This window comes from Chrysemys picta, chromosome 1, assembly GCF_011386835.1.
Source record: "Chrysemys picta bellii isolate R12L10 chromosome 1, ASM1138683v2, whole genome shotgun sequence".
Taxonomy (NCBI): Eukaryota; Metazoa; Chordata; order Testudines; family Emydidae; genus Chrysemys; species Chrysemys picta.
This window is the reverse complement of record NC_088791.1, coordinates 345,912,756-345,939,480: the sequence shown is the minus strand read 5'-3', so window position 1 is coordinate 345,939,480 and position 26,725 is coordinate 345,912,756. Positions and strand designations below refer to the sequence as shown.

Genomic DNA, 26,725 nt, shown 5'->3' with positions numbered 1-26,725 from the left:
GGGTAGTGACTCTGGGCAACGTGCAGTCAATAGTGGATGGTTTTGCTGAAATGGGATTCCCAAACTGTGGCGGGGCCATAGACGGAACCCATATCCCTATCTTGTCACCGGAGCACCAAGCCACCGACTACGTAAACCTCAAGGGGTACTTTTCAATGCTGCTGCAAGCCCTGGTGGATCACAAGGGACGTTTCACCAACATCAACGTGGGATGGCCGGGAAAGGTATATGATGCTCGCGTCTTCAGGAACTCTGCTCTGTTTCGAAAGCTGGAGGAAGGGACTTTCTTCCCGGACCAGAAAGTGACCATTGGGGATGTTGAAATGCCTATCGTGATCCTTGGGGACCCAGCCTACCCCTTAATGCCATGGCTCATGAAGCCGTACACAGGCAGCCTGGACAGGAGTCAGGACCTGTTCAACTACAGGCTGAGCAAGTGCCGAATGGTGGTGGAATGTGCATTTGGACGTTTAAAAGCGCGCTGGCGCAGCTTACTGACTTGCTCAGACCTCAGCGAAAAGAATATCCCCATTGTTATTGCTACTTGCTGTGCGCTCCACAATATCTGTGAGAGTAAGGGGGAGACCTTTATGGCGGGGTGGGAGGTTGAGGCAACTCGCCTGGCCGCTGATTACGCGCAGCCAGACACCAGGGCGGTTAGAGGAGCACAGCAGGGCGCGGTGCGCATCAGAGAAGCTTTGAAAACGAGTTTTGTGACTGGCCAGGCTACTGTATGAAACTTCTGTTTGTTTCTCCTTGATGAACCCTCCAAACCCCCCCCCCCCCCGACCCGGTTCACTCTACTTCCCTGTAAACCAACCACCCCACCCCACCCTCCCCTCCCGCTTGCAGAGGCAATAAAGTCATTTTTTTTTAACATTCATGCATTCTTTATTAGTTCCTTACAGAGGTAGGGGGATAATTGCCAAGGTAGCCTGGGATGGGTGGGGGAGGAGGGATGGAAAAGGACACACTGCATTTTAAAACTTTAACTCTTATTGAAGGCCAGCCTTCTGATGCTTGGGCGATCATCTGGGGTGGAGTGACTGGGTGGACGGAGGCCCCCCCACCGTGTTCTTGGGCGTCTGGGTGAGGAGGCTATGGAACTTGGGGAGGAGGGCTGTTGGTTACACAGGGGCTGTAGCGGTGGTCTCTGCTCCTGCTGCCTTTCCTGCAACTCAACCATACGCTCGAGCATATCAGTTTGATGCTCCAGCAGACGGAGCATTGCCTCTTGCCGTCTGTCTGCAAGCTGACGCCACCTATCGTCTTCAGCCCGCCACTTGCTCTGTTCTTCCCGCGATTCAGCCCGCCACCTCTCCTCTCGTTCATATTGGGCTTTTCTCATCTCCGTCATTGACTGCCTCCACGCATTCTGCTGTGCTCTATCAGCCTGGGCGGACATCTGGAGCTCCGTGAACATCTCGTCCCTCGTCCTACGTTTTCTCTTTCTAATGTTCACGAGCCTCTGCGAAGGAGAAACATTTGCAGCTGGCGGAGGAGAAGGGAGAGGTGGTTAAAAAAGACACATTTTAGAGAACAATGGGTACACTCTTTCATTACAAGGTCGCATATTTCGGCTTGCAGGCAGCCATCGTAGGCCACAGTGTTTTGGCTTTTTTAACCTTCTTAACATGTGGGAAAGGTTGCAAACAGCAGCGCATTTCCCATATCAAGAATGAATTGGGTTGTCCATTTAAAATGGGGTTTCAATGTAAAAGGAGGGGGCTGCGGTTTCCCGGTTAACATGCGGCACAAACACAAGTAAACCCCCCCCCCCCCACACACACACACGATTCTCTGGGATGATCACTTCACCCCTCCCCCCACCGCGTGGTTAACAGCGGGGAACATTTCTGGTCAGAAGAGCAGGAACGGGCGCCTCTGAATGTCCCCTTAATAAAATCACCCCATTTCAACCAGGAGAGCTTTCTGGAGATGTCCCTGGAGGATTTCCGCTCCATCCCCATACACGTTAACAGACTTTTCCAGTAGATGTACTGGCCGCGATTGCCAGGGCAAAGTAATCATTAAACACGCTTGCTTTTTTTTTGTAATGTTTACAAATAGTTACAAAGTTACACTCACCAGAGGTCTCCTGTGTGCCCTGAGGGTCTTGGGTGAGTTCGGGGGTTACTGGTTCCAGGTCCAGGGTCATAAACATATCCTGGCTGTTGGGGAAACCGGTTTCTCCGCTTCCTTGCTGCTGTGAGCTACCTACAGTACCTCCATCGTCATCTTCCTCGTTCCCTGAACCGTCTTCCCTGTGTGTTTCTCCAGTGAGAGAGTCATAGCACACGGTTGGGGTAGTGGTGGCTGCACCCCCTAGGATCGCATGCAGCTCCGCGTAGTAGCGGCAAGTTTGCGGCTCTGCCCCGGACCTTCCGTTTGCTTCTCTGGCTTTGTGGTAAGCTTGCCGTAGCTCCTTAATTTTCACGCGGCACTGCTGTGTGTCCCTGTTATGGCCTCGGTCCTTCATGGCCTTGGAGATCTTTTCTAATACTTTTCCATTTCTTTTACTGCTACGGAGTTCAGCTATCACTGCTTCATCTCCCCATATGGCGAGCAGATCTCGTACCTCCCGTTCGGTCCATGCTGGAGCTCTTTTGCGATCCTGGGAGGACTCCATCACGGTTACCTGTGCTGATGAGCTCTGCGGGGTCACCTGTGCTCTCCACGCTGGGCAAACAGGAAATGAAATTCAAACCTTCGCGGGTCTTTTCCTGTCTACCTGGTCAGTGCATCTGAGTTGAGAGTGCTGTCCAGAGCGGTCACAATGAAGCACTGTGGGATAGCTCCCGGAGGCCAATAACGTCGAATTCCGTCCACACTACGCCAATTCCGACCCGCAAAGACCGGTTTTATCGCTAATCCCCTCGTCAGAGGTGGTGTAAAGAAACCGGTTTAAAGGACCCTTTAAGTCGAAAGAAAGGGCTTCGTTGTGTGGACGTGTCCAGGCTTAATTCGGTTTAACGCCGCTAAAGTCGACCTAAACCCGTAGTGTAGACCAGGCCATGGAGAGAAGGGAGTTACTTCGCAAGTGTAGAACCAGTGTTGACAGAGCCAATTCAATCAGGGTGGATGTAGTCCACTCCCAATAATAGATGAGGAGGTGTCAATTCCAGGAGAGGAAAAGCTAGTTCTGTAATGAGCCAGCCACTCCCAGTCCCTATTCAAGCCCAGATTAATGGTGTTAAATTTGCAAATGGATTTTAGTTCTGCTGTTTCTTTTTGAAGTCTGTTTCTGAAGTTTTTTTGTTCAATGACAGTGACTTTTAAATCTGTAATAGAATGACCAGGGAGAGTGAAGTGTTCACTTACTGGCTTTTGTATGTTACCATACAACCTAACCCCTGGTGTAGACACTGCTAGGTCAATGGATGAATTCTTCCAGGTGGCAGGGGACCCTGGCAGCTGCAGGCAGCAGGGGTACCCCACAGCCCCCAGTTGCTGCAGGCAGGAGGTGGCCCCACAGCTCCCAGAGGTGGGCTGTGGGGGACCCTGGAGCTCCAACACACAACCCCTGGTGGGGCCCCCGGAGCTCCTAGCTGCTGTGCAGCTGCCTCGCTGCAGGCGGCATGGAGACTTGCAGATCTCCACTTTGACACAGATATTTTTAGTCAAAGTCACAGGCAGGTCACAGCTCCTGTGAATTTTTCTTTATTGCCCGTGACCTGTGCATGACTCTGATTAAAAATATCCATGACAAAATCTTAACTTTATAGTCTGGCATATTCTTATGTATCAATAGAGTAAGTGTACCCCAAGATTTATCTGGGTGAGGAAATAAGACTTGGGCATGGAAGGCTGGGCACTGACATGAATATTCAGGATATTGCCAAGATCCTATAAGAGGGCAAACCACCATGTGGAGATATCCTTCTTTTAGCTTCAAGTCCTCTTTTGTTTAGCTATCAGCTCAGCGTTTGCAATTTAGCTGAGCTACTCAACACTTGACCCTGATCTCCACCATCTTGAAATTGAAGAACCTAGTCTATCAGACTCATTTGGCATGCCAGAGACAGGCTGGTCCTTTGTCTCCCACTACCAGGTCCTTAAGGAAAGGTGTGAATATTCTAGTTTAAATAGCTTTTGTAAAGGGATGGTACCAGTACTTTACTACTACAATTATTTTTTTTTTGACTCTGTGGTTTGGAGCTTTGATAACTCTTTCCTTTATTTTAATAACAATTCTAAAACCTGACTTTGTTCTGTGTGAATGTCCTTGCCAGACACTCTAAGGGCCCATACAAAGTATTGAACTCTCTACGTTGTGTAATTTTGTAGCCCCATTTTGGGATAAGAACCTAAGTATCTTCTGGTCAGATAATTGGTGAACCTATAATAAATCAGCCCTATAAAAATCAGGTTAACAAATTACTTCAGTGGGAAAAGGACTGAGCCCTTCCCATCATCATACTTTCCCAATCAACTTCCTTCTATAGGTCAGCAAGGCTGTTGGCCCTCCAGTAACTATTCATTTGCCTCTACATTCGTTGTATACAGAATGCAACCACCACTCCCTAACAATTTGATTTTAAAGCAAAAATATTTTGCAGCTATTCAGGGAAGATGAGCCCTGCTCACTTGTAACAAGGGAAGAGGGAAATGAGAACAGAGAGTGGGAATGGCCAACAATGTTTTAAACTTTTATTTTAAATCTTTGCAACTTTCAGCAGTTTGACAACCCATTTTCTTCATGTCATCCCCTCTTTCAGTTAGAATTTGGCTAATGAATTTTAAAAATTCAGTATTTTACCTCAGGATTATTATCCATGAAATGTGTAGAATGTAAGCGAGGAAGGCCAAGGAAGAACTGGCAGAAGACAGTGACAGAGAATACTGAATGCTCTGGCATCACCCGCGAAGAAGTACCACAACTAGCAAGTGACCTTAAATGAAGGAACTCAACTGCCGAATGTGTCAGCTGCTCAGAAGGAACTAAAGTCTAAGGTAAGGTAATTAACCAGGGATTTATTAACCATACCTTGGGTTACATTCATCCTCGTTCAGCCCAGGACATGGTTGTCTTACTCCACAGAAAAGTCCCTCAAATTAGAACCCAATTTGAAAACCCAGGAATTTGTTACCAAAACTGAAAAACTTCATCCATCTAGTCTTTAGAATATGGCAGTTTAATTTTACTCAGAATTGTACGTTAGAGAATACATATCTTATGCTTACCTGTATATATGGATAATCTGTTATCAACTCTTCCTTCTCATTGTAAGTAAAAACTGGGAAATTTGGGGCTATGAACATTCTGAAAATAAAAGATTTAAAAAAAATTAGAAATCCAAAAGCAGGGGACCCTGCTGAAGAAATATAGATCATGCAAGATGGTGCTTGACATAAATTTAGGATAGTCAGTCATTAGGTAAAATTGGTTATAATTAGTTTTGCTGCTGTTTGGCAAATTAAAGTTGTTTTTCTAAAAAGAAAGGGCGTTGTTTTTCTGTCAACTAAAACCACAAAACTAGTTCAAGCTAATTAAAACTGCTTTGAGAGGAAACTAGCAACTGTTGCATGAGGATGTATCTGAGACAAGCAGAACACTAGCTGACACAAATATGTGCACTTGGCATTTAGGCATAGAATACAAAAAGGAGTATTTGAGAATCAAGGTTTAGCTCAGCAGGCCTATTAGACAGCCAAGACCACGGGACACCTGGATGATATGATGGGTCCTCCTCCTATCTCTACCGTACATAACAAGCCATTCTTTAGTCTTACGGAAACATTATCATAGTAGGGGTTTATACTGACGTTGAGTACAGCATACAGGATGTACTTCCTTTGGTAAGAAGCTGATCAGTTTGGGAAATAAAGGTATTTTTGGTTAATTGTCTACTCATACCCTAGTCTTAAAAATCAGATCCAAAAATTCCAACAATTGCTGCTTGCAGTCTTGATGCATGTTAACTGTTGGTTACATAAGCTCTAAGGCCCAGCTCCTTAAAGGTATTTAGGTGTCTGTCTCTCACTAAAGTCAGTGGAATTTAGGTGGCGAAATACCTTTATTTAGCCACCTAAATGGTCTTATGTGAATCTACAGTCAAGACCCAGTCCATTCTGCAGATGTGAATTTGCTGCAGAATTCTCTTCTTGTCACAAAGCTGTGCTCCAGAATCTATGCATTAATTACAAAAGTATTCCTAGACCTCAGGGTTATAAAGAAAAACTTGAATTGAGTGTACCTGATGCAGAGATACCATTATACTAATGCACAAGATGATGAAATGATATATCCAGTGTTGCCCAATGAACCAGTGGTACAGGGAATAGAATCCCAAATCCAGTGCTTTATCTACTGGGCATCCCTCACAGATTTCCTAATTAAACCCAAGAACACCTCTTTAGACAGTTCTGTATTATTACACACATTGAAGACATGGCAACACACACACACACACACACACACAGAGGAGTTTTGTATGAATGTTTATAAATGCTGGATCTGAGAGAAAAGTAGCACTGAAAGAAGCATGTTTACTTGGAGCTTTTCCAGTGCTGACAAGGTCCACATCCAATATAGAAAGAAATAAGAAAACTCTTCAATGAACTTTTACCTGTATTTACAAAACACTCTGAATAAAAAACACTCTGTGCTCTTAAAACATGACTTTTCTTGCTTTAAGTTTTGAAAATTCAGTCACTAGTTTTTAGATCCAGTTTTCCAGCTCTTTCATGCTCTATTGACATTGTGGCAAGTCCAACAAGTCTCTCTTGCTACATTGTCGAACGCAGATATGTTTTTAACAATTTTAACTTTGAGAAGCTACGTTCCCCACTAGCTACGGAAAGTGGCAACGTTAAAAGAATGCGTAGAACTATAAAAGTGTTTGGAAAACTGTCTGAGAGTTTATTTTCACAAACAAACTTCAGTACTTCTTCAGGAGTGGAATGTTTCTTAAGTCGTCTTGAAAAAGCCTGAAGCTCACTACACAAATCTGTAGCATCAATGCCTTTGAATTTTCATGAGTCAATGCCAACTCCAGTTTTATACAAAATTCTCTTATCTGTTTTGCTGTTTTCTTTTGCAACCTGTGGATATCATATAGAAAGCCAAATACTGTTAAATATTTGCTAGGTCTCGGGGTGTCTGCTAAGACCGTTTGCTATGTTTGAAAAAACAGGAGTACTTGTGGCACAAATTTGTTAGTCTCTAAGGTGCCACAAGTACTCCTGTTCTTTTTGAGGATACAGACTAACACGGCTGCTACCCTGAAACCTGCTATGTTTGAGTTTTTCCAGCAGAGTTTGCAAATGAGCAGGGGCGGCCCTAAACTAGCTGCCAGCAACTGGCGCCCTAGGCGAACCATGCAATCGGCACCCCCTACCCCCAAACCCCAAGGGCAGATCTGGGTTGAGGTTTTTGGTAAACTGGGAAACATTTTGCCCCTTTTTTCCTTTTAATGTTTTTTAAGTGTTTTTTTTTTAAAACAGAGGCTTACCGTATTTTCCGGCGTATAAGACGACTGGGCGTATAAGACGACCCCCAACTTTTCCAGTTAAAATATAGAGTTTGGGATATACTCGCCGTATAAGACTACCCCTCTTCCAACGCACACCAAAAAAAATTTAAAAAAACATCAGATTTGATTTCAATATGGTAATTTTAATTCAAATGCTTATGACATGCAGGTACTTAGCAGGAAAACTGTCACTTATAAACATAAGGCTGTTTGTCATCAAACATATAAACATAAAACAGTGCAAGTGGATTAAACTTTTCCTAATTCACTCTAAAGCTGAAAGGAAGGATAAGACAATAAACCCATGGGAGCTGCCATGCTGTTTGTTTTCTAAGCTGTCAACCAAACTGGAACTGATGATGATAGGAGGAAGATAACAAACAAGAGAGAGAGAGCAAGTGCCGGGCAAGTCCCTGGCGAGTTAGCAACGCCCATCATAACTGCAAGCTACGGTATTTTTACAGGTTTTGCTGGCGTGACAGTTTCCCTTTAAAAGCCTTCAAAATCCTCCTGTTCGTCATCTGATATCATAAGTACATCAATGACATCTTGTGATACATTTGTAAGGCAGTCATCATATGGATCGAATTCCGTATCAGATGGTGTGGTCTCAGCTTCGGCTTCCTCTTCATCTTGCCACAAGTAGTCGTCCTCCATACCATCTAATGAATTTGATATGCCACACTTCTTAAAAGACTTGATTACTGTTTCTGCATCAATATCATTCCAGGCTTTTATGACAAACTTGCACAAAACATCCAACTGTGGAGCACGCATGTTTCCTCCTTTTGTGAATGACTTTTCGCCGCTAACCATCCATTCATTCCACTCTTCTTGAATGCGATCTTTAAATGGCTTGTTTAGGCACACATCCAGTGGCTGTACCAACGATGTCAATCCTGCAGGAATAACTGCCTCATCTGTGTTTAGTCTTGCAAGCATTTGCTTGGTGCTGGGAGTTAAATGAGCCCTGAACATATCCCACACCAGTAGACTACATTTTTGAATAAGTCCACCTGGTCGCCTGCTCCATACATTATCAAGCCATAGCTTTACCCCTTCTTCATCCATCCAGCCTTTTTCATTCACATGTACAAAACAACCAACAGGGAACTTGAATTTCGGCATTGTTTTTCTTTTAAAAATAATCATTGGTCTCAGTTTGGCGCCATCAGCTGTGCACCCTAGTACCACTGTAAAACTGGACTTCCCATGTCCTGTTGTTTTAATTAAAATTGTTTTTTCACCTTTTTGATGGACAGTTTTATTTCCAACCATATCAAAATTCATTGAAGTTTCATCCATATTTCCAATACTACTTAACGCATAGCCATGTTTAGTGCGCTGTTGTATTACGTATCGATGGAAACTATTTACTTTGCTATCAAGATCTGCAGGTAATTTTGGGGCAATTTTCATCTTTTGCCTCAGTACCATATTATGCCTTCCCATGAATCTAGTACACCAGGATACAGTGGCCTTAAATCTGTTGCTGTGATCTGGGTTAGATTTGGCCCACTGAAGTGCAAACAAATGTATTTTATTTCATGTCACTACATAACCGTTTTGGCGATGCTCATTCACCATGTCTGCTACATGTTTTTCGAGTTCTGGCCAATGTGGAGTGCCTCTTCTTAATGCACACTTACCCCTTGGCATACTTTTTAATGCTTTTTCATTTGCTTTCCAGTCCCGAACCATCTTTTCTGTTACTCCATATTGTCTTGCAGCAGCGCAGTTATTATGTCCATGGCAAAGTTTACAACTTTAAGTTTGAAACTGGCTTCATATTTCTTTCTTCTTGCTGGTGGAGCCATGATGGGGTTTTGACTGTTGGACATTTGTATACTATACTGTATGTACTGGTGCTATACTGTATGAACAGGTACAGATACTGGTGCTGTACTGTATGTGGTACCCAGTATACAACAACCAGCCAATCACGGCAAGCGATGTACCTTACCGGCGATTGGCTGGTTGTTGTATACAAAGCCTGCTTGGATTGGTCAGCTCTCCCTGCCTGCCCAGCCCTCCCTGTCTCCAAGACTATCAGAGCGGTAGCGCAAACACGCCTCTTTCACCCGTCTGGCCCGCCCTTGTATCCTATTACCTCCTTCTCTGCCTCTCAGATCTCGCACATGCGCGCCTGCGCCGCTTCACTGCAGTCCTCAGGAGCGAGATCTGAGAGGCAGAGAAGGAGGTACGGTAATAGGATACAAGGGCGGGCCAGACGGGTGAAAGAGGCGTGTTTTTCTGGGCACAGCGCCGCTCTCTCTCTTTTTTCCATACCCCGGGCGTCCCGGACGCCTGCAGCTTGCTCCGCCCTTCACTTACACCTTCCCGGTGAGGTGCCCCCTCACCTCGTCATCGGGCGGGGATGCGGCTGCGGCCGTTTTTGAGCTCCCCCCACCATATGCGGCGACCGCAGATTCTCCAGTCCGGCTCGGAAGTTTCAGCACCCGCCCTATAAGACGACACCCGGCGTATAAGACGACCCCCGACTTTTGAGAAGATTTTCCTGGGTTAAAAAGTAGTCTTATACGCCAGAAAATACAGTAATTATTCAGTTTGTCCATCTGTCCGACCAATGTTTCTGAGATCAGATAAAATAAAGACACAAAATTTTCAGAATAGATTTGTACACCACAGCTAGATATTTCAGTCCGATTAAAATTTTTAAGGCATTTTTATTTGAAATTATAATTTTTATTATTACAAATCCAAAATCATCCATTATGCTATCCTGCTTTAACTGAATGCAAACTGGTTCTGGTTCAAATTCTGTCAGAAAGTCTATATCTTCAGCAAGCTCAAGAGAATCTACCAGTGTTCTTTCGAACCATTCATCACTTCTGAATTCCTCCAGAATATTTTTAGTTTGCTGAAGTTTATGTGTATGCAGAATGTATGTTCAAGTTCTTTTCCTGAAGCTGCTTACTAGTGAGGTTAATCCCGAAAAGGATATTATACCACAAAATGAGTGAAGTCACAAATTTGAACTTGGAAAGGCCATTTGCAAGAGCTTCTGCATCGGAACGTGCCATATTGCCAGATGATCCAGTAAAGGTAGTATCATCAGACATTTCAATTAGGGCATCATAAAAGTTTCCAAGTTCATAGCGAAGAGGCTTCAAAGCATCAAAAAGACTTTCCCATCTTGTCTGACTAAGTGGTTTCACAGTTAGAGAATTCACATGGTGAGTCAGAATCTCCCAACGGCATGTTCAGCCTGAGACAAACACACAAACACGTTGCACCAGGTCAAAGAAACTGCTTGCCTCCAAACAGTATCTAGCAGCATCATTGACAACCAAATTCAGAGAATGCGCACTGCAAGGAACGAAAAAGGCCCTAGGATTGATTTCCATCATTCTCCTTTGCACACCATTGTCTTTACCCTTCCTATTACTCACATTATCATAGCCTTGGCCACGTAAGTTTTCAACAGATAATGACATTGTTTCAAGCTCTTGTAGAATAGTTTCAGTCATAAATGCTCCAGTCGTACGAAACCCAAAAAATGTTCCTTTATGAGCACTTCAACATTATCTTCATCTGCAGACTTTTCCATATCCACAAAATGAATGATCATCGTCATTTGTTCAACATGACTCACATCTGGTGTACAGTCCAGTATTATTAAAAAATATTTTGCAGAATGGGCAGCTTCTACAATTTTCTTTTTAATGGCATTTGCTAGGATTTGAATCAGTTCATTCTGCATATTTTTTCCTAAGTAATGAACCTGTGTTTCATGATCAGTTATTTTACGTAGATGCTCCTTCATGACTGGATCAAACAAAGCTAGGTATTCAACACATTTTAAAAAGTTTCCATTATTTGGAGTGTACAATTTTTCATTTCTACCATGGCCACGGAATGCTAAATTTTGTCCACCGAGAAGTCTCACTAAAGCAATCAGACACTCTATTTGTTGCCAATATTCTTATTTTTCTTTGATCATATGTAAATTTTTCTCATCGATAGTTTTTCCTTTTTTCAATCATAATTCAAGTTCTTTCCAATTTTGAAAACATTCTAAATATTCTGTACTACTTTCATGTGAAGAGAGAATTGAAGATATGTTTTTCCAGTCCTTCAAACCATTTTCAGTAAGTGATTTACAAATTACTTGATTTCTAAACAACTTGCAGCAAAAGCAAAACACAGAATCCTTCGTCACTGAATATTGTAACCAGTTTCGAGGAATTTCTTCCCCATTAATGAGTTTCCTCTTGTAATGCTGAGCAGAGAATTTTATTTTATTTCCATCCTTAGGGAAGGGAAATTCATGAACTTGTTCGGGTCCATGTTCCACAAGAATTTGCCGCACATTGTCATCACATCTGGGCCATGAAGCTGGGTCCCCATACTGTAACTTGTTTGTAACTTCCTCATCATTTCTTCCAGAATTCTACTTCATTTACTTCAATTTCTGCATATGTCTCTGAAGGTGAATACATTTTTTCCACTTCTGTATCAGTCTGATGCTGTGAGCTGCCTTCATCTAGAAGCAAGTTTCCATCATCTTGATGTTCCAAACTGCTTCCATGAGGATGTGAGCTAACCTCCTCTTGAAGTAAAATTCCTTCTTCTGGATGCTGTGAATTGCTTCCATCTTTATTTGGATTAAAGAGAAAATATTTCAGGAAGGATCCCTGCTGTTTTGCTTGGTCCTTTTCCTTCTCAGCCTTTCGTTTACGATACTCAGCTCCTGAGGGTTTTCTTTTTCCTCTTTCTGCAATGGGGCATTTTAATATTGTTATGTACTATCTGTGCTCCCGATTGCAAGCCTTATAGTGTTTAGGATGGCTGACGCACCACATGGTTGGCGATTTAAACCACATTGCAGCCATCCCAACATGTCTTTTCACTGCTTAAAGTTATATGTTATATGAGTGTATGTTATAAAGAAATAATTAATAACATACACTCACTTACCTATTATAATAATTAGTTATAGTGTTTACACGGAAACAAAATGACCTTTTTTGACATTATAACCTGACACCAGTTGTTTGGAAAGTAATCCCCGTCCTCATGGTTACCCGCCTGGAGTGTGACATCATCACTTTCATAGTCTATTAAGCATTAATGCTGTTACTTTTCTTTTATGGACCTTATTTATTACATGTGAACCAGTTATAATAAAGAAAAGTTCATAATTATACAGCCTGATAATAACGCTAAGGTTTAATAACGCTTAAAGATACTCACATTTTGGATTTATAATGCTGAAAGACGTTATTCTTTATTCTTTGGCACCAAGAAACACAATTTTCCACAGTATTCGATCGATTCTTAACATCTACCTGCGACGTGTGTTAAAATGACCGTGTGACATGTATCAAGTCGCAATATCTTCACTCTACATGAATTTCCAGCTATGCGACCTTGATGTATATTCAAGTTAGGTGTCACTAGCATTGCAGCTCTTGCCTCTGGCAGATGTGTTTCATTGTGGCTGAGTTATTGCTTATCAAAATTGCAGAGCAGGTCATCTTATTTATTTTTGCAGTAAATAAAAGATTTGACATATTAATCAATTCTCAGAAATGTAGAGAAATGAATTAGAATTCATATTCCCTCCGTACGCACACAGGAATTGAAATAATGACATCTTCATTATTTTATTTGTATTTTTTTCATCGTTTTCATTTTTTTATTGTTTTTATTTGATATTTTTCCTCAAATTTGGCGCCCCATTTAATTTGGCATCCTAGGCAACTGCCTAGTTCACCTATATGGACGGAGCCGCCCCTGAAAATGAGAATCAACACCAGAGACAGAAGCTGCATTTTTCATCTTTCTTTCTTTCTCTTTCTTTCTTTCTTTCTTTCTTTCTTTCTTTCTTTCTTTCTTTCTTTCTTTCTTTCTTTCTTTCTTTCTTTCCCCTTTTGTGTGTTTTTGTCTTGTTTTCTAGGCAATGGGACAGAACTTCAACAAAAAAAGCAATAACAGCTCCAGCACATCTCAACTACCTTCTTTTCTTTCAAATAAATAAATAAATAAAGACAGTCATTACCATTTAAGAAACTGTTAAAAGGGTTTTTTCCCCCTTCTAAAGGGTTTTTACTGCTAAATGGAATGAGGTGTAGCCAGAGTTAAAAGATACTGGATAAAATTAGGATATAGAAGTCAATAATTAGGCCTTAGGATAAGTTAGCACAAATAACTTAATAAACCTGCTAAACTTGTGTCTATGTTTGTGATATGCTGATGTATTGAAAATAATAACTGAGTAGATCAAACAAGGTTTTGGGTTTGGTATACAGAAACAATACAACAGAGGGTTTCAAAGCAGATGATTCATAGATTCATAGATTCTACGACTGGATGGGACCTCGAGAGGTCATCGAGTCCAGTCCTCTGCCCACATGGCAGGACCAAATACTGTCTAGACCATTCCTGATAGACATTTATCTAACCTACTCTTAAATATCTCCAGAGATGGAGATTCCACAACCTCCCTAGGCAATTTATTCCACTGTTTAACCCTGACAGTTAGGAACTTTTGATGTCCTACTCTGATGCCCTACTCTGCACAGGAAAGGGGCCTTATAAGAAGAGAAACCTGATGACCTATATCCTAATGCCTGTAATTAGGAAAGGTTGGAGCTGAGTGTGTCTGTTCTTTCGTGCCCAGGGTGTAAATGCCCAGCAAAAAGAACAACACACCATAGAATGAACATCCCTGCAACATATCAGATAGCAAGTACATACATCCAGCTCCGGCAAGACAGAGGTGAATGAAATGATATATGTTACTTAAACTAGGTCTCTCCTGTTGGATCTTTAGGGTCTCATCAGAAATGAGCCGTGAACTGAAGTCACAGTTGATCTAGGAATTTAACTGAGCAAAGTGAAGGAACTGTTTAAAAGCATGCACATTTTCTAAAACTGAAATAACTAGAATCAGCTGAAAGGAGATTTCAGGTAAAAAAAAAAATGTAGAACTTCTCTCCAGGCACAGAAAGATGGTCTCCAATACCTACAGCTACATGCCGAAAAGAAGAAGCCAACGCAATAAGGGATTTATGACATTTCCTAACATTGGCTCTGGGAGGAACTGTTTGTGTGGTCTCCATGGAAACCTCTTTAAGAGAAGATTGCCATAGCTCAGCAGCACAGGGAGGCAACAAATCTTATTTATACCGAGATGCAGAGACCATCTCCAAGAAGAGCCTCATGTTCTGAGTTCTCACCTAGATTATATTGTCCAGTGTATCTCTTGGCAAAGTTAGAAAGCATGTAAAAATCAAGTTTATAATGGACAGGTAGCTTTAACTTTAAAGTATGGAGACACTTGTCCCGTCCTAATTATTACTGCTCTAACTAATGCCCCCTATAAAAGCAGTTTTCCTTGCATTCCATTGTCTACTTTTTTACCACTTCTGTTATTTCTCCATATCTAGACTGACAGCTTCTGGGGGCAGGAGCTTTTGTCTTCATACTTGATCGTAAAGCCCCATGTACACCTATTGCTGTATAAAAAGAGCAGATGAAAGGTTTGGAAGAAAACAGTCACTTACTTCTTCTGTAGTAGGTGAACAATGTGGAACTTTCCTTCTACTTTAATTAGATAAGACACCTTCTCCTAGAGCATTCAAATAAAAAGTATAATTCAGTAGTATTCTAAAACTCTGACTAATCAATCCCTATACTGTATTCCATTTTATAAATGTTGTATTAATAAATTTCCTCAGATTGTGTTCAGAGAAGATTTTTTTCTCCTTTCACCAAATAAATAAATAAAAATAAAATGAATAAATAAAATTAAAGGAGATATCCTATCTCCTAGAACTGGAAGGGACCTTAAAAGGTCATTGAGTCCAGCCCCTTGCCTTTACTAGCAGGACTGAGTACTGATTTTGCCCCAGATCCCTAAGTGGCCCCCTCAAGGATTGAGCTCACAACCCTGAGTTTAGCAGGCCAATGCTCAAACCACTGAGCTATCCCTCCCCCCTGGACCAAAGGACACTCTATAGTAGTGAGGTTTGCTAAATATTTTCCAAAGTTGCCAATACTGGTCCAGCTGGATCACCATAAGCAATATGAGGATCCACAATATAAACCAGCCTCCCATAGTCCCAACACCATATCAATTAAATGTGCTCAGAACAAGTCTAGTCCACAGCGTGAAAAACGCCTGTGGCTGTGGGAGTACTGTTTGCATTAGACTTCCCAGCATTGCTAAAACTGGCGTTGCTCAAATCAGTGTCAGCAAAAATGGGAAACATGTAGAGAATTCCCCTAACATAGATAGAGCCTAACAGCTGACACTAAACACCATTGCCACAGCACTACTATGCAGCCTCAAATTGAGGCTAAACAACAATTTTGGAATAATGGATAGAATCAAATCCAACAGAGTTTGATGCTCTTATTGTCTTAACTTGGCAGCAGCCTCTTCTATACAGCTGCTCAGAACTGCACACCACTTCTTTTCAGTGGTTATTGTGATTTATACTTGCATAGCATGTGTGCGCCACAAAAAAAGGGCCTCAACCTCATAGTTTGTATGTTAACTATACAGCATGAATCCCACACGTGCGAGTCCATTGTCAGGACTGGCTGTCAGGGAAACCTTCTGATTTTTAGAAAGAAAACACCATACTTCCTTATAGTGTTCCAGGCATTCTTTAGATGAGTTGTATTTAAAAAAGTCAGGCTATTAGCCCAAAATCTTTTGCAAGTTATTTAGATGCCTATCTGAATATTAAGGCACCTAAATACCTTCAAAACTCTAGTCTTAAGTCACTATCTTAATCACAGACTACTGGTTGCAGTTTTATCATAAGGGCTATATTGTGACATTTAGCCAGAGCACAAAGCTGCGGGTGCCAGGGAGCCATACAATTCCAGGTGGAAACTCAGGGCTGAAATGAAGATGCGCTTTGCCGATGGGAGTGTGCTCTCCTGTCAGCATAAATACTCCACCTCTGTGAGAGGAAGCTATGTCAGCAGAAAAGCATCTCTCGGTGTGGACACCACTTTAAGTTGATGAAACTTGCATTGCTGACGGGGGTGTCATTTTTACACCCCTGAGTGACATAAGTTACATCGACTTAAGCAGTAGTGTATACCAGCCCGCAGGAGGGAGTTGTTCCCCAGGAGTCAAACATGAACACAGAAGGCTGAAATTCAGTTTAAAGTGCTCAAATCATTTTTGGCTTTTTGTCTGTTACTTTACAGGGAGAATGTTTCATCTGATACTTGCCTCACTTGGTTAAGATTTGGGTCATAAAACTTGCATTCTTCTAGACTCTTATACCACTTGATGCTCATGAAAGTCTTGTAGAATATTTCCAATAGGAAAAGATATATTAAGAATCCTTAAACTATGTGAAATTGTAAACTATGACAACTTAGGTCAAATTCTATACCTCACATACCAAGCAAAATTACCTTTTAAAGGATGTACAGTATGAACAGCCAATCCTAGTACTCTAGGAGGAGTTCAAATCAGACTACCAATACAGTCAGAATGCCAGAACAGTTTCTCAGGGGATCTAGAGAAGCCCAGACAAATGGGCTATTTCCCCCTATCAGAAGTTACAGACAAGAAGAGCCTTATGACGGCATGACTATTCTTTAAATTGGAATTTCCCAGCTCACAGAGGTACTTCCCTACTTGACAGGAATGTTGTGAGGATAAATATTTTAAACATTGTGTATTGCAGGGGTCAGCAACCTTTCAGAAGTGGTGTGCCGTGTCTTCATTTATTCACTCTGATTTAAGGTTTCGCATGCCAGTAATACATTTTAATGTTTTTAGAAGGTCTTTTTCTATAAGTCTATAATATATAACTAAACTATTGTTGTATGTAAAGTAAATAAGATTTTTTAAATGTTTAAGAAGCTTCATTTAAAATTAAATTAAAATGCAGAGTCCTCCGGACCAGTGGCCAGGACCTGGGCAGCGTAAGTGCCACTGAAAATCAGCTTGTGTGCCGCCTTCGGCACGCGTGCCATAGGTTGCCTACCCCTGGTGTAGTGCTTCCATCCCTTGTTAATGGGGAGCATATAAAGTACCTTCTGACTTCCTTAGATACTTGCAATGAACACTATATGTTTTAACTACAGTCAAATGAAAAATGTTATTAATGCACACTGAGTTCTACTCATAAAAACATCAAGTGCAGTTACACAGGCTACTACAGACTATATTAAAGATTATCAAACCTTGTGCTTCAGAGGAGAACCAAGCTACTAGTTGCTCAGGATTAGGAAGAAACTTTCAGCCTACATACTTTATTATAGAGGTGGTTACACCTTCCACTGAAGGTTCTGGTACTGGAAGTTACCAAAGACAGGATTCATAGATCATTAGTCTGATTCAGCATAGCAATTGCAATTTTCTTAGATAGCAATACTACCTTGGTATCTATGCCATCCCTTGGTTCAAGCTTTCTTGGCACTATTACTTCAGAGTAAGAGAATTTCAAAGTTTCAGAAAAGCCTAGAAAGAGAAATAGTTTCAAATAAGTTAAATAGAATATACGTTTACAATTATTGGCATATGTGTTTCTAGATTCTAACACTGAAAATCATTTTATAGAGAAGTCACTCTGTACAATGTGTGAGGAGGAACAATTCCAGGGACATGGGTGAAGTCTGCATCTTAATTCAACAATGTTTGTAAACCTTTTGATAAGCTTAAACACAGAGAAAACACAGTAGCATTACTACTCCTTTGGTTCTCTTTTCCAACCCCAATACAGGACAATTTCACTATCAGGCCCCTTCCATCCTTTTTCCATCACCCTGATTTTCCAGCCACCCTCACTGTATTCCCCTCTCAATAGACTCTCTTCCAAGCAAACACCTACCTTCTCTACCTGACTACACCCTCCCTGGTCCTTCCCCATCATACCCAGTTTCATTATTCTAATACATCCCACATTAAGCCCTACTCCTCTATTCATGCTCTGCATCACACAACCCTCATCCATGGCAAGACCCAAATTCCCATTGCTGCACTGCACTCTTCAATGAGCCTTATGCTCCAGATACCTCCTTTCACTGTCCCTGCTCTGTCCTCCTCACACGCCACAACTATTTCCCTCAGTGTCAACAACTGTGCCCCTGTAACCCCTGTGGACCCCACTTCAACATCTACTATTGCAAACCACACTCAGTAAGCCACACTCCCCACTCCCTGTTCCATCCACTGCAAACCTCTCCTCAGAAGAATCTTTGGCCCCCCTTACTCAGAGTCAAAATCCCCCCTTATTGAGCTATATTTCCCTCATCTATGTTCTGCATTCCCCCATCGAGGAGATCTGTCTTTCTCTCTTTGCTCAGGCCCTCCAAAATTCCACTGGGCAAGACATTTCCTTCTCCCTGTTCCATCTCTCATAAATACCAATTCAAGGTCCACTCCCTACTCCACAGTTGCAAACCCCTTCCTGCTACACCACTCTCACATCATCATCTTTAGCAGGCTGCACTCCTTTCCTCCCTTCTCTATGTGCCCAAGCTTTCATCAGCTGGCCCAGGTCCCTGCTCCACTGCCCAAATTGCTCCCACATCAAAGCACTCCTTAATGGGCCCCACTATCTACTCTGTCCCCAGTTAAGCAAGTCTCTCTCTTTCTCCCAAATCCCCCCCCCCCCCCAGGTTCTGCCCACTCTCAGGCCATGCTCCATAAATTTGCTTCCTCTACCCGAAGGGACTCTCACTCCACCTGCCTACCCTATACAGACTCCATCAATGCAGGATCTGCTCCACCCTCCTAAGTGCCTCTCAAAGCCCCATTAGTGGGTCCTGCTCCATATTGCAGTCCCCCGAATTTCCCCATTCAGCAAGCTGTACTCCTTTCTCTTTCCATGTATACCCTAAACCACCCCTCAGAGGAACTCACTCTGCCCTCCCTGCTCCATACCCCAAATAGTCTTCAGCAAACCCCACACTCCTTCCCTATTCTTTCCTCCCAAATTCACTTTGCCAAGCCTCACTCTCTGCCCGATTCAGTCCCCCACAAACTCCCCCTCAGCTGGCACGGCTCCTCACTCACAACAGCTCCTGGAAACATCCTTTAGGGGGCCCAGCTCCATGCTCAGCTCCCCGAGCCTCACTTGCACTGCTCCCAAACATCCTCAGCATGTCTATTTTCCTCACAACCACCACAATTTGGCTCCCCCACAACACAGAACACTCACCCTGTGTGGGGCCCACACCACCCTTCAAGTCTTCTGTGGGCCCTGCCCCCCACTACCTCTGACTGCAGCCAGGACCCCCAAATTCCCTACTCCACACCTCTCCCTTGCTCCCCCACCCTGTTCTGCCCTTACCCCCACAAAAATCCTTCTCAACCTCCCAAAAACTCAATGGGCCTGGCTCCCCATTCCCTGCTCTGCCTCCCTCTGAATCCCACCTGGCAGCCCCTCTCCCATCCCTCCTCCAACCTCACTGAATAGGCCCCTTTTCCATTCCGCCTGTAATGCCACCCTTACCGCCCCCCTCGAGAGGCACCACTTCCCCCTCCCCACCTAAACTGAGCTGAGCAAAGTCCCAGCACCAGCTCTGTCCCGCAACCCCTGGGAGGCAGCCCCACCCCAGAGGTTCCTCACACACAGCCAAGTACTGTCCTTGAGAGACATCACCTCAGCCGCATCCCGCCCAGCCCCCTCCCTGATCCAACTCGCCCCTTTCCAGCTAGTGCTCAGGGCCCCATGCTCCAGGGTCCAAATACCTCACAGCCCATCACCCCTGGCTCTAACCCCTCCCTGCCCCTTCTTTCAACATCCCCCTTGGTCATCTGTGCTCACTTTTCCCTGCCCCCAAAGAGAGTCCCTTTCCCCCCTTCCCAGTTTGCCTCCATGAATCCTCAGGCCCACAGTCCCTTTCTGCCTCCTGCCTGGTTCCGGGCCCTGACCTGCTCTCAGCAGATCCTGCTCCTAGTCCCGCTCTGGCACCTCCTGAATCTCCCGTCCGTGCACCCTGCTCCAACTTCACAAATCCCCCACCTCCTTGATTTACCCCCAGTGCTCCCTGCTGCCCCCAAGCCCCATATTCCCCCTCCCCTCAAGCCCGTTCCCTGCATTGTGCCTCAGTCCTGCTCCTCCTCCTGTTCTGGCCGTTTTCCCTCACAGCCCTGCTCTGATTCCTGGCTCCCCCCTTCCCTGCTTGGCCTCTGCCTTGCAAGCATGACCCCAAATATCTACCCGCTCTGGCATCTCCACCAGACTCACTGCCCGTCTCACCTGGGCTGAGGAGCAGGAGCAGGGCCCAGACCTGCAGCCCCATCCCCGCGGCTCCTCACAGACACCGGCCAAGCACCTGCAGCAAGAGCAGAGACAGTGTCTCCCGCCCCCTCGGCTCAACTGCCCTAGTGCCAGCTCCCTCCAGCTCCTCAGACCCACGTCCCCTCCCCTCCAACTGCCCTAGTGCCAGCTCCACTCCAGCCCAACTGCCTCAGTGCCAGTCCCGCCCCCTCCCCTCCAACTGCCTCAGGCCCTCTCCCCTCTTCTTCCCTCCCCCTGCCTCAGTGCCAGCCCCGCCCCCTCCTATTGCCGCAGGCCCAGCCCCGCCCCTCTGCTCCTATTGCCTCAGTGCCAGCCCCGCCCCCTCCTATTGCCGCAGGCCCAGCCCCGCCCCTCTGCTCCTATTGCCTCAGTGCCAGCCCCGCCCCCTCCCTCCCTCCAACTACCTCAGGCCAGAGCTTCCCCCCTCCAATGCTTCAGGCCCCGCCCCCTCTGTTCCAACTGCCTCCGGCCCAGCCCCAACTGTCACCCAATCCTATCCCCCCCTTTCCTGGCTGCGAGACCCTCCCACCCCGCGCCTGAACCTGCCGTTTGCCACGTCCCATTTGCCTCACTCCCTCAACAATCCCCTGCTCTGCAGGTCTAGCGCCCCCAAAACTAGGGTTACCATATTTGAACATTGAAAAAAGAGGACACTCCATGGGGCCCCGGCCCCGCCCCAACTCCGCCCCTTCCCCTCCCCCGGTCCCACCCCTTTCCCCACCCCCGGCCCCGCCCAACTCCGCCCCTTCCCTGCCCCCATTCCAACCCCTTCCCCAAAGTCTCCGCCCCCTCCCCTGAGCACCCCACATTCCCCCTCCTCCCTCCCAGCCACACGAAACAGCTGCACCAATTCTAAAGTCAGGCACTCCACTAGTATAGACTCCCATGACTTTAATGAAGCTGCTCAGTGGAGGATCTGCCCCGGCGCTCAGTTTTTGGGAGCGGTCAGGACACGCAGCTCACACTGTTCTGTTTCCCAGCTCCCCAGATGCCTTGGAGCACCCAGTTCTCCTCCCTGCCCGGTAAAATCCCGGACATTTTGAGCTATTTAATTCTTTAATTCTAAAACGTAATTCTTTATATGTAGTGAACTTTGTATTTTCGTTTTGGCATTGTGTTTGCTCCTAGGATCAGGGGCAGCCAGGGTCTCCACGTGCTGGGCCCGCCACAAGCCAAGCTCAGAGGCTCCCATTGGCTGGGAAAAGCTCCAATGGGAGCTGTCGGAGCCAGCCCCTGCAAGCCCTGCCCCCGCAGCTCTGATTGGGCAGGTATTTCGCAGTGATCCACCACACTGCTGTGTCTCATCACAAATGGGGAGCTGAGTGCCATACAGCACACCCCAGCCCCAGGAGCTCTGATCCACTTGCAGGCAAGGCAGCCCGATGCCCATCGCAGCCAGAGCTCTGATCCCTCTGCACACTCCTGCCTTTTTCACACTGCCCTCCCCTCCTCCCCCACCAGTCAGTGCTTTTTGGCGACTCCCCGGAGCAGCTCCCCCAGCGCTGCCCCCCACCTGTGCAATCAGCGGCGCATGGTACTCCCAGCTTTGCTGGCATCCCTGGCTTACCTTAGAGCAGGCTCTGGCGACTGCTGCTGCTCCCTGACTCTTCGGCTCTCTTTAAGAGCCAAGCTGCCCTAGTGCTACCGGCTTCAGGCACTTCTCCTACCTGGGCTCCAGCTGAGCTGCTCCTCCCAGCTCAGACTGTAAGAGCTGAGCTGCTGGCTTCTGGCAGTCCTCCCCTACCTCAGGACCCAGAGCTGGCTGGACACGTCCCTTCCCCAGCTCCAGCCGAGCTGCTCGGCTCCGCCCCCTCAGACTTACAGAGCAGAGCTGCAGGAGCCAGCGTTACCGGCTTCAGGCAGCCTCCCCCCTGCCTCCGGACCCTGCACCGTGGGAGCAGCTCAGCTGGAGCCGGGTAGGAGAAGTGCCTGGCTGGGGGCTCGGGGTCCGGAGGCGGGGGGGGGTGCTGCCTGAAGCCAGTAGCGCTTGCTCGGGCAGCTTGGCTCTGTAAATCTGAGAGAGGAGGAGTGGAGCAGAGCCACAGGGGGAGAGGAAGTGCCGGCCATTTTCCCGGACATGTGTGGCTTTTCAGCAATTCCCCCCGGACGGGGGTTTGATTGCTGAAAAGCCGGACATGTCCGGGAAAAAGAGGACGTATGGTAACCCTACCCAAAACATACCTTGGTGCCCCCATTACTTCCTCCCTGATTGGCTGCCACATGAATCCCCCTCAGCCAGCCGTGTTCCCCTCTCTCCCTGCTCCATAACTACCATGGCAAGTCCCATTTCCTTTCCCCCCTGCTCTATTCCCCCCCATTTAACACCACCAGTCTCCTGCATCTCCTGAATGCCCCTCATGGCCGGCCCCACTCCAGAAGCTTTGCTCCTTCCTCCCTATTCAGTGCCCCCATGCACCCCTGCTGGGCTATGCTCCTCTGCCATCCGCTGGCCCTGATCCCCTTCTCCACGTGGACTAAGGGGGAGGAGCAGAGCCCTCAGCAGCAGCACAGAGCCCACACATCCCTTGGGAGGGTGTTCCCATCCCCACTGAGTCCTCACCAGCACCAGGTGAACACCAACCCTGAGAAACATCTCCTCAGCGGCTGCCTGCTTCCTCCTGGCTTCATTCCCCAACTCTCCCCTTAGTGCAACTCACTCCCATATGTGACTCCAGTCCCCCTACACCCAGCTCTCCATGCCAGGACCTAATTCACCCTCCGGTTCTTCCCCCTGAACTTCTTCCCTGCATTCTCCAGGCCCTTTTCCCCTCCCATTCTGTTCAACCCCAACCATATCCCCTCAGCCAGCTCTGTCCTCCCTCCCTAACTCATCCCCACATCGTGAGGGGCCTTGCTCCACATCCTGAACCACCTCAGTGCATTGCCCACCCCCTCATCACGAGGCCGTGTTCTCCTACTTCCTGTTCCAACAAGAAAAGAATCTCTCCATGAATCCCATGAAGCTGGCAATTATGGTGTACAGCTGCCTCAGTCAGCAGGGACTCACCCAGTTTCAGCAGCTGCTCTAATAAGAAAAACAGGACTTTTTCAACTTTCCACTATCTTATGTTTAAAAAACACATTTTTCCTCTTTTACTTTTGTGACGTTATTGACATAAACTGGGACCATATAGATCATTGTTGCAACCAAGGTCCTGTAGTGGCACCCAAATCTTGTATAAAGGGGGTCAAATGGGGTGTCTAGGACAAGGTTATGGTTTACTGGTTATGATTATGCTGTCTATATGTGTGTATCAGTTTTGCGTGTATCAGTTTTGTAGCTGAAGTTATGAATATTGGCTCTATACTGTCTGTATGGCAAACTTATGCTATGCTTCTGGGTGACATCCCAGACAAGCTGAGATTAGCTCTGCCTAGCCTGCTTGATGGCCCATTAAGGACCATCAGCTATACAATGGACCCATTGAGAGAAGGCAGATACGCCTTGTACCTCAGCAAAGTATGCAGGGACTGGCCCATGTGACTCCAGACTCCATGTTGCTGTACTTTTCCACAGTAAGAACAAAGAGGTGATCTTACACCTGGAAAAGACTATATAAGGCTGATGCCTGATCTCCATCTTGTCTTCAATCCTGCTTCTTACCTCTGGAGGAACTTTGCTACAAGCTGAAGCTTTGAACAAAGGACTGAGGACCCATCCCAGCGGGGGATGTATTCCAGAGACTTGATCTGAACCTGCAGTTTATTCCATCGCAGCTGCAAGCCTGAACCAAGAACTTTGCCATTACTGTATGTAATTGATTCCATTTAACCAATTCTAACTCTCATCTCTATCTTTTTCCTTTTATGAATAAACCTTTAGATTTTAGATTCTAAAGGATCGGCTACAGCGTGATCTGTGGGTAAGATCTGATTTGTATATTGACCTGGGTCTGGGGCTTGGTCCTTTGGGATCAGGAGAACCTTTTTCTTTTACTGGGGTATTGGTTTTCATAACCATTTGTCCCCATAACGAGTGGTACTGGTGGTAATACTGGGAAACTGGAGTATCTAAGGAGATTGCTTATGAGACTTGCAGTTAGCCAGTGGGGTGAGACTGAAGTCCTCTTAGTCTGGCTGGTTTGGTTTGCCTTAGAGGTGGAAAAAACCCCAGCCTTGGGCTGTAACTGCCCTATTTGAGCAATTTGTCCTGAGTTGGCACTCTCAGTTGGGTTCCGCCAGAACCGCATTGTCACAGTGGCGTAGTCGTGCTTGGATCCACAGAACCAGGTCAATTAAGCTTTGGGTCAGAACCCCACGCTATCCAAATTTGAATTTTGGGATTGAGAGTTTTGTTGGTTAAAGAGCTGCTGCAATGGCTGAGCAAAGAGCATATGAGGGACTTGGGAAAAAAGCCCTGGAAAATTTGTGTTCAGAAAAGAGGATAAGCTTTAGAAAGAAAGCTACAAAGGAAGAATTGAGAAATTTGCTAATAGCCAGTGATCAGGGGGCAAGAGCACAGCCCTTACCTGAGGCTGCAGAAGAGGCAGAAAAAATTAGGATGCAAAGGGTGACAAGTAAACTGCAATTTGAGCATGAACAGAAGCTAGCAGATCTTCGATTGCTGGAGAAGCACAAAATAGCAGAGTTAGAAAGAGAGAGAGAGAGAGAGGCTGCCGAGAGAGAGAGAGAGGCTGCCGAGAGAGAGAAAGAGGCTGCCGAGAGAGAGAAAGAAGCTGATCAAAGAAAGAAGGAGGCTGATGAGAGAGAAGAGAGAGCCCGTAAGGGGCGTCTAGAGCTGCTCGCTGCTGAGCAGGAGACTCACAGGATGGAACAGGAGACGGCCAGACTTCAGCTCCAAGTAATGGAAGAGCGGAGAAAGTCATCCCCACCTGGTACTCCACTTCCCCCCCGCCATGAGAAAAACTGGGAAAGGATGTGTCCCATTTACAATGATACTGAGGATATAGAGGAGTTTTTGTCTACCTTTGAACGCCTCTGCAATCTGTACCAGATCCCTGAGGGTCAGCGAATGCCTGTCCTGCTAACCAGACTGACTGGAAAAGCCAGGGAGGTGTTTAATGACTTGGGGGAACAAGAAGCATTAAATTATGAGCGGTTTAAGGATTCTGTGTTAAGGCGATTCAAGGTTACTCCTGAATCTTACAGAGTTAAGTTTAGAGAGTTTAAAATGCCTAAGGATTGTACTTTTGTAGAATGTGCTCATAAGCTGATGGGTTTTGTTAAAAAGTGGGTTATGGGAGCCAAGGTTCATGGGAGTTTTGAAAAACTGCTGGATTTAATAACTTTGGAACAGTTCTTAGACATTGTGCCTGACAATGTGAGAGCAGCTGTGTGTGACAGGGACCCTGAGTCAGTCCTACGGGCAGCAGAGATTGCTGATGCCCATACCCAAAACAGGGCTCGAGAAGGGTGTAAAACCCCGGGGAGAACTGATCACCATTCTCCCCAGTTCAAGAGGAGGGAAGGATTTAAAAATAAACCTGACTCTTCTAAAGGAGTTCAAGGGGGCCCGGAGGGTAGGAACTCACATCCCCAGCAGGTTACATGCTATCGCTGTGGTATGCTGGGCCACATGAGACCAGACTGCCCGACACTGAAGGGCAGCCCAAAACCAGCAACCCCAAATGCCACGGCCAATGCTAACCCTGTTGTTGTAAACTCACAGGCAAGCCACACAGAGCCCAGCATTGGTGCCCTGTGTGCAAATGCTGTTTCTGTTGTCTCTGAAGGATTTGACCTTAAAACTCACATTAAAGCTAAATATGGGGGAAATAATGCAGAGTTTATTAGCAGTGCAGAAGTGAATGGAGTGAGGTGTATGGCATGGAGGGACACCGCAGCAGATATTACTCTGGTTAAAGCAAGTCTGGTCAGGAAGGAAGATTATTTGCCAGGTGAAGATGTAACTGTTGTAGCCTTATCTAAGTATTTTGTCAGGGTGCCTTTGGCTAAAATCCACCTGAAATGGAAGGGATTGGAGGGCACCATGGTTGTGGGAGTAAAAGACATAATCCCTAAGGATATTATGATTGGAAA

The 26,725-nt window shown here is 45.5% G+C and overlaps 2 protein-coding genes across 2 annotated transcripts in view; both read right to left on the bottom strand.

Moving 5' to 3' along the window:
• Window positions 1-20,822, bottom strand: part of LOC135983632 (disintegrin and metalloproteinase domain-containing protein 9-like) — a 49,134-nt gene extending 28,312 nt beyond the window's left edge. The window contains exons 1-4 of the mRNA XM_065596382.1: window positions 20,684-20,822; window positions 17,855-17,937; window positions 15,008-15,072; window positions 5,185-5,263 (exon numbers count right to left, since the gene is read on the bottom strand). Of these exons, the coding sequence (XP_065452454.1) occupies window positions 5,185-5,263; window positions 15,008-15,072; window positions 17,855-17,937; window positions 20,684-20,726 (270 nt within the window). The 5' untranslated portion in view covers window positions 20,727-20,822. The remainder of the gene's footprint in view (window positions 1-5,184; window positions 5,264-15,007; window positions 15,073-17,854; window positions 17,938-20,683) is intronic.
• Window positions 989-3,020, bottom strand: LOC135980967 (uncharacterized). Its single transcript, XM_065581833.1, has 2 exons — window positions 2,089-3,020; window positions 989-1,491 (listed from the first exon to the last, which is right to left on the bottom strand). Exons 1-2 carry the CDS (start codon window positions 2,627-2,629, stop codon window positions 989-991), a joined length of 1,044 nt encoding a protein of 347 aa, XP_065437905.1. The 5' UTR covers window positions 2,630-3,020.
• Window positions 20,823-26,725: the final 5,903 nt, after the last annotated feature.

Excerpts from the sequence above, each read along its gene's own strand:
- LOC135980967 (XM_065581833.1), bottom strand. The coding sequence starts at position 2,629 with ATGGAGTCCTCCCAGGATCGCAAAAGAGCTCCAGCATGGACCGAACGG. Across the intron at positions 1,492-2,088 it reads GGGCACACAGGAGACCTCTG|CTGCAAATGTTTCTCCTTCG; the intron begins GTGAGTGTAACT and ends CTCCTCCGCCAG.